The following is a 7,126-nucleotide window of genomic DNA, read 5'->3' as shown; positions in this document are numbered from 1 at the left end:
CAAGGGGTAACGGGTTTAAATTGGAAGTGGGGAGGTTAAGATTAGATATCAGGAAGAAATTTTTCCTGGAGAGGGTGGTGAGGCCCTGGCACAGGTTGCCCAGAGCAGCTGTGGATGCCCCATCCCTGGAAGTGCTCAAGGCCAGGCTGGATGAGGCTTTGAGCAACCTGGTCTAGTGGAAGGTGTCCCCGCCCATGGCAGGGGGGTTGGAACTAGATGGGCTTTAAGGTCCCTTCCAACCCAAACCATTCTGTGATTCTGTGAAATCAAGGCCACGCCTTTAAGCTCCATGCCTTTCCTCCTGCGTGTCCACCTACTGATCACATTACTTGCAGATCCTTTGAGCTGGGATCTTTCCAAACGAAGCCCTGTGCATAGCTGCAGAGCATTCATATGGCTCCTGCGTTCAGGTTCTCGTTTGAAGGCAGGTGTTAGCACACACTGATCGTTCTTTCACCATTTTTTTTCTGCAGACAGCTGAAACGCGACCATCCTGGTGCCGTAGTCCTTAGTACTGACGACTTCTTTATGGAGAATGGTGTGTACGTGTTTGAGCCCGACCTCCTAGAGGATGCACACAAATGGAACCAGAAGAGAGGTGACTGAAATTGATCCAGGGGTTTGGCAGAACAGTTTCTCTTTTCGGTCTGTCTGTGAAGTTAGCTCCCAAAATAAGGGCTCAAAGTGGTGCGATACGCTGAAATTCATGGAGTAGGGGTTGTAAGAATACATTCACCACCCTTGATTTTATTTCTTCTGACTTAGAAAAAATTGTACATGAAAAAAAATATGTTGGTGATTGATAGGTGTTATTTTAGAAAGTGAACCGGCGCCTGTGAGGTAGCACTGCTGAATCTTGGTGAAATAACAGCTCTGTGCGCCGCGGCCTTTGGACGGTAACTCCGTTGATATCCTGACTTGGAAGGGGTGTAACAGGGGGGAGGTAGCAATAGCCAGGAGGAAAACTTGCAAACCTCATCGCAAGTTTGAGAATGAACCACCACCGTGCTCTGAACTCATTTCTAGCACTGGAAAACGCTTTGAGATCACAGACATCTTTTTCAAGTAACAGGCAATTTCAGCTGCTGTAAGTGTGCTGCGATCCCCCCACGTAAGTTCTGCAGGAGGCTGAGATCTTACTACTGAGGATGGCTGGTGCCTGCATCACCTTGTCCAGGAGGGCACCCGCTGGCCACTGACCTCTGCTCGCCTTTGGCTGGTGGCCACAGAGCCAAGTCTGGTGGCAAACAAAGCGTGCTGGCCGTGGGCAAAGGACGGATGCTTTAGGGCTAGTAACACTTGGCTCAGTCCGTTGGTTAATACGCGTTGGCTTTACTTGAATGTGTTACATTACAGCGTACAAGGCCATGAAGAATGGGAAAAGCCCGATTATTATTGATAATACCAACATCCACGCTTGGGAAATGAAGCCGTATGTGATGATGGTAGCGAAAGCTCCGATTTACTGCTTTTATACACTGGGCTGCGACGTGTAAGAGGTGATCTGACTGAAACGGGTCTTAGCATGGCTAAAAAGAATGACTTCTGTTTTTCCTTAGTTCTCTGATGATAGTTAAGTATTGATATTGTGACGGAGTAGGGGAAGAGGTGCCAGCACAGTGCTTTATCTAGTCACCTATGTACCTCAGTGAAAGCAAAACCGCTTGAACAGATTAAGTGTCTTTGAACTTGCCCTGTAACTTCATGATGAGCTGGATGCCATCCCCTTCCCTAGTAGTGACACGGATTGCAATTTCCCAAACTATTTGATGGAAAATGTATCAAGATATGACTTACAGTTTGTGACTTGTGAAAAATACCTCGTAAAGAGACTCCGAAGCTGCATCGGTATCTCTTGTCAGGAGTCCTGGCAGTACTTCAGTAGGGTGGCGTACTGCCTGCTAACGCTACGCTCGTGCCTCTGCTCTTGGGTTACGGCCTTGTCATTTGAGAAATCTGGGTCTAAGTATGGCTTACGCGGAAGCACGGAAGAGGCATGAATTAATCGCGGTGCTGGAAAGCCCGGACGCGCCACTCCATGCAGAGGTGGTGAACGCATGCGGGTGGCTACGAAGGAGGTGAGAGCGCACAGCCAGAGGTGGAAGAGGTGTAAAAAAGCCAACAGAATTCTCTGCCTCCTTTCCCCCAAATCAAAACCCCAAAGCAATCAACAACTGTATTAGATATATATGCACTTATATTTATATGTACGCACACACATGAATGTGTTGCTTTACCTTGAAAAAGATTGAGACTTGCAGACAAAGCGGCTGGAAGCGGCATGGCTGGTAGACGTTGACCTCACGCTCCTGGCAGCTCAGGATTGGCTTGGCCAACTTGTGACTCTTGAGCCATCCGTGCCTCCCAGAGAGCTGAAGTGCTAGGATGCCGTTGCCATGGGCAATGGGGACCAGGGGCAGTGCGGAGGCAAATTTTGCTGGGAGACCCAAATCCTTTGATGTAGAAGGAAACAAACTCAGGACCAGCAGCTTGATGGGAGCCATAGTTATCTTCCTCTTTCTGGCTCCCGGTACATAGGGTACACGTCTCAGCCAGGTAAAGCCTCAGGGGGTCTGGCAGATTGGCTGCTCCTGAGCTCTAAACCTTCTGTCTGCTTCTTCAGGCACGCGAAAATAGATATGAAGTTATATTCCAAGAACCAGATACACCCTGGAAGTTCAATGTTCACGAACTGACGAGGTACGTGACAGCTTCTCGCATTATTGATGTGCTCTGAGACAGGTCAGCACTCCTCATATACCCTAACAGGTAACCTAGGAAATGACAACAGAGGGATTGTCATGGAAAATTGCTGTGACTCACTACCTGCTCTGCAGTAATTTCAGCCCCGAAAGAACCTGACAGTGCTGAAGCGAGTCAGGCAGTAGGAAAAGCAACACCCTCAAGCGTGTACTTACATTGCAGCTTCTTGGGGCAGGAACCCTGATTCTCATTCCATCTTTTGAGCAGCACCCTTCGGGTGCAAAACGTGCCTAAGCATTAGAGACAATGTTCAGACATCTGTTCTTAAAAAAAAGTAACCATAACGAATACTGTCTTGCAAGGGTGGGGTGCTACACTCTGTGGTCAAGAAACGGGGCTCTGGAGATCTTTCTGAATATCTTACCCTGCACACACAAAAGGGGTTCAATGAATGTATCGACTTTAGTAACGTGGCAGGATATAGAGGCAGCCACCTGTGGCTTTACAGAGGTTAGTTTGGCTAGTGGGTGCAGGGTTAATGGTTATAGCCCTAAAAAACCCCGTGCAAGCTGATTTTCTAGCCTTTAACCAACCAGCTGTAAACGACGCGACGGTGGCAAGTGCGCACCTTCTCCTAGATCCAGCAGCTAACACGTGCTAACCTGTCTGTTACTGCAGGCAGAGGGCAGGGGGAGTTAATTCCAACCGACTTATTTAGCAGCTGCTGCCTTACTGTCACCTTGATCCCACCAGGTAAAGCTGTGTTGGGCGATGCAGGATTTGCACACCGATGGTAGCTGAAAATACGGATGTAAAACAAACTTAGATTCTAGATGATGAATTGTGTCTAATAGAGCTAGGTGCCAAACCCAAAGATACTCAGAGTTTGCAAACTCTGAGAGAAGCAGAAATCCCTGGTGGTCTTTGGAAAAAGAATTCCCATGATTCTGTCCAGGTACTGCAGCCTTTTCTGGTCTATCCAGAAAGCCCAGCAGGTTGGAGCATCCTGTTCCACTCCCTCTCAGACTCACAGAATCTTTTAAGTTGGAGAAGACCTTTAAGATCATCAAGTCCAACCACTGACCCAGCACTGCCAAGCCCACCATAAACCATGTCCCTGAGCACCTTGTCCACACATCTCTTAAATACCCCCAGGGATGGTGACTCCACCACCTCCCTGAGCAGCCTGTTCCAATGCCTGACAGCATTTCCATGAAGAAGTTTTCCCTCATGTCCAATCTAAACCTCCCCTGGCACAACTTGAGGCCGTTTCCTCTTGTCCTGTCGCTTGTCACTTGGGAGAAGAGACCAACTGCCACCCCTCTGCACCCTCCTTTCATTTACAAGTCTGCCTTAGAGCATGAACCACATCAGGTATGACTTCTTCCTCACTTGCACTCAGACAAAGCAACAACAGGTTTGGACTGCTATACTAGTTGGTTGTTAGTCTGTGTCCAGGCTGTCTATGCTTCTGCAGCTTTATAAATCTTACCCTGAGGCTAACAAGCCCTTAGCACCAAACCCCATATAAAATAAGACACAGGTCTTCTCCATAGCTCTTTCCTACCTGGCCTACATTTCAAAGCATTTGTCTGACTTATGCCCCACAAAAATACTTGTGTTACATTTTTCAGCAGTCACAAAAATACTCTTAACAAGTAGGTGGAAGTGGAGAATAGTTTGGCAAAAAAAGGCTCAAAATGGATCAGCGGGGACATGCACTGTTATCCTGAACATATCAGGAACTTTAGCAAGCTTAAGATAACCTGCAATACCCGGGCAGCTAAATACTTGTATTTTCTGTTGTCTCTACAGAAGAAATACTCATCACGTCCCTCGAGAGAAGATACAGCGGATGAAAGACCAATACGAGCACCATGTCACCTTCCACAGTGTTCTCCAGTCGGAAGAGGCAAGCAGAGAGGAGAGAAGCTCCAGTGGACCAAATGCAGCACACGGCATGGGTGCCCATTCCACGCCTCCTCCAGCCTTCCCTAACAGAAGGCCTCACGTGGCACGTACACACAACACACCTTTTAACTGAAGAAGGGGATTCCTCAGTGTATTTTAATTAACAGGGTATAAAAGTCTCTAGTTTTACATTTTTCTAAACTGATTTTTATTCTTGTAATTTTCTACTACATTTCTAAATGACTTACTTCTTACATCTTTAAATGTCACTGGATTGTGACCTTACAGCTCTGCATGACTAACGCACTATGCTCAGTACAACTGTATTCTCTCTCATCCTTCCTTCTCCATGAAAATCCATTCAAGCTTACTGTGAAATTTACTGGCTGTGCCACATACTTTTGGGGTTTTCTTCTGCAATGTGCTCTGTCACTAATAGATAACAGTAAATATTCCTAAATTCTGTCTTTCTTCCAGCCATGTGGCCAACTTTCTCCTTGCATTTGTAATTTCCTGTCATTTTACTCACAGAATCATAAAACAGTTCGGGTTGGAAGGAACCTTAAAGACCATCTAGTTCCAACCCCCCTGCCATGGGCAGGGACACCTTCCACTAGACCAGGTTGCTCAAAGCCTCATCCAGCCTGGCCTGGAACACTTCCAGGGATGGGGCATCCACGGCTTCTTTGTATCTGGCTGTATAACCTTTTGTATCTTCCCACTCCACCTTCCCTACAGCATTACTGCCAGCTTTAAGAAAGGCAAAGGGAATGGTGAAGGTAGCTCTAGCAGGTTGTAGTTGCTGCTGTTCCCTAGCTACACCTCTGCAGTCTGGATTCATGCCAGCCTTACCTCTATCACAGCCAAACAGCTTCTCCAGCCTGGAGGTGAAACCCTTCAATACACCAAATTCAGCCCTTTATCTTGCCAAGACATAGGAATTCAACTGATCCTGAGGCGAGTCCATATACGCAGGGCTCCTAAAGGAAACAGCAGTGTTAGGCTGGTACTTGTTAACTTCTAAGTAGGAACATGGCTACAGGAGCAGCTCTCAATAGCTGAAGCACAAGGCTACCAAGCACCCAAACTAACTCATTAGGACAAAATAATGACTTAAGAAAGGGGAAAAAAAAGATGTTCCCTCAGGGGAGAAATCAATTCCTTTCACCACTAAGGGCCAAGAAGCCACTGCTGGATGAGTGAGGAAAGCAGCCATCCTGCAGTGATTTGACACACGTCGTTAAATAACTGCTGATTACGTCCTTACCGCAAAGCCTCAAACATTTTTGAAACTCGGTGTGTGATGGTAATTAAAAAAACACTCCACCCTCTTGTCATCAAAGCTTCAGTCACACTGATGTGACTCTGCGATACGCGTTCGCGTGAGAAACGGGTGATTACTCAACTTCAAATTATTCTGCAGATGAAATGTCATTTGGTGAATCTTTGGCTTTGCAACACAGCTTTATTAAATACAATCAGGATTTAATGTACAAAGTGTAAAAATAATTTCAATCTGAAATATATACAACACTGTACATGTACATTTAGCAGCGTTTTCGGGGGTTTCGTCTCTGTAGAACTCTGCGGGCTGGTAACGAGTCCTGGGGTTCCTTTGTGTCTTCTGGAAGAGCCTCAGCTACCCCAGAACTGCTTTTTGATGAGTTATTCCCCTCCCCAGTAGACCTGGAACTATTTCTGGGTAAAAGATCTTTGGATAAATGAGCGGCTGTGGTGCTGCTGTTTTCATTTACATAATCAATCTTCTTTTCTTCTGGTAAATTATTCATGAGTGCCTGTGTATTAATCATTGCAAGTTCTTCATCAGCAACCAGGTCATTCTCAGGAAGATGGACTGTTTCTCTCAGTTTCCTAGAGGGGGTGACACGACCAATATTCCAATTTGTTTCTTTTGACGAGTTGCCACGCTGTAAACCCAAGCTTCGTGGGGGCTGAAATGCTTTTTTTAAAGATGGGGAAATGACTGAAGAGATTGGTGTCAGCGGTGGAGGGGCAGGGATGCAACTGAGGAAGTCCATGGCTTTTCTCTTTTTGCTGTTTCTGGGGTGGTCTTCAGTTGTTGGAGCAGATGAAGGCGTTTTTGATGACCCTTGTGCAACAGGTTTCATGTTTGGTGTGCTAGTTGACAAGGGGCTCAGGTGCTTTATCTCAATTTTAGAAGAGATCTAGTTAAAGAGAGATAAGTTATGTTGAATAGAATGACCTATTTCATTAGCTTCCTCAATTACTTCCCCAAAAAAGGGGAGGAAAAACCCCACTGATCTAAAAATGCTATGTCATGATTTGTGTCCAATTTAACTTGATTTTTGGTATCTTCTGATGGTGACTAATATTATTCTTTCAAGTACCAATGCTTGATAAATCTCTGTGTACATGCACGTTAAGACAGCGTATTTACATTCTGTTCGAGATCTGAGCTACACGTATGGGAATTTTTTGGTGCCAGATGGTAAGAAATCAAAGCACTCGGATCTTCTTCACTGGATAAGCC

General features: G+C 46.0%; 1 protein-coding gene across 1 annotated transcript; it reads left to right on the top strand.

Moving 5' to 3' along the window:
* Nucleotides 1-473: 473 nt before the first annotated feature.
* N4BP2L1 (NEDD4 binding protein 2-like 1) lies at nucleotides 474-4,721 on the top strand (the record flags this gene model as incomplete). Its single annotated transcript, XM_010149443.1, has 4 exons — nucleotides 474-598; nucleotides 1,357-1,445; nucleotides 2,624-2,700; nucleotides 4,519-4,721. Coding segments are annotated over 4 exons (494 nt in total), but the record flags the coding sequence as incomplete, so codon positions are not given.
* Nucleotides 4,722-7,126: the final 2,405 nt, after the last annotated feature.

Source organism: Eurypyga helias, unplaced genomic scaffold (genome assembly GCF_000690775.1).
Source record: "Eurypyga helias isolate BGI_N326 unplaced genomic scaffold, ASM69077v1 scaffold16973, whole genome shotgun sequence".
NCBI lineage: Eukaryota > Metazoa > Chordata > Aves > Eurypygiformes > Eurypygidae > Eurypyga > Eurypyga helias.
Note: the sequence above shows the minus strand (reverse complement) of the source record. Positions and strands in the feature narration are given on the sequence as shown.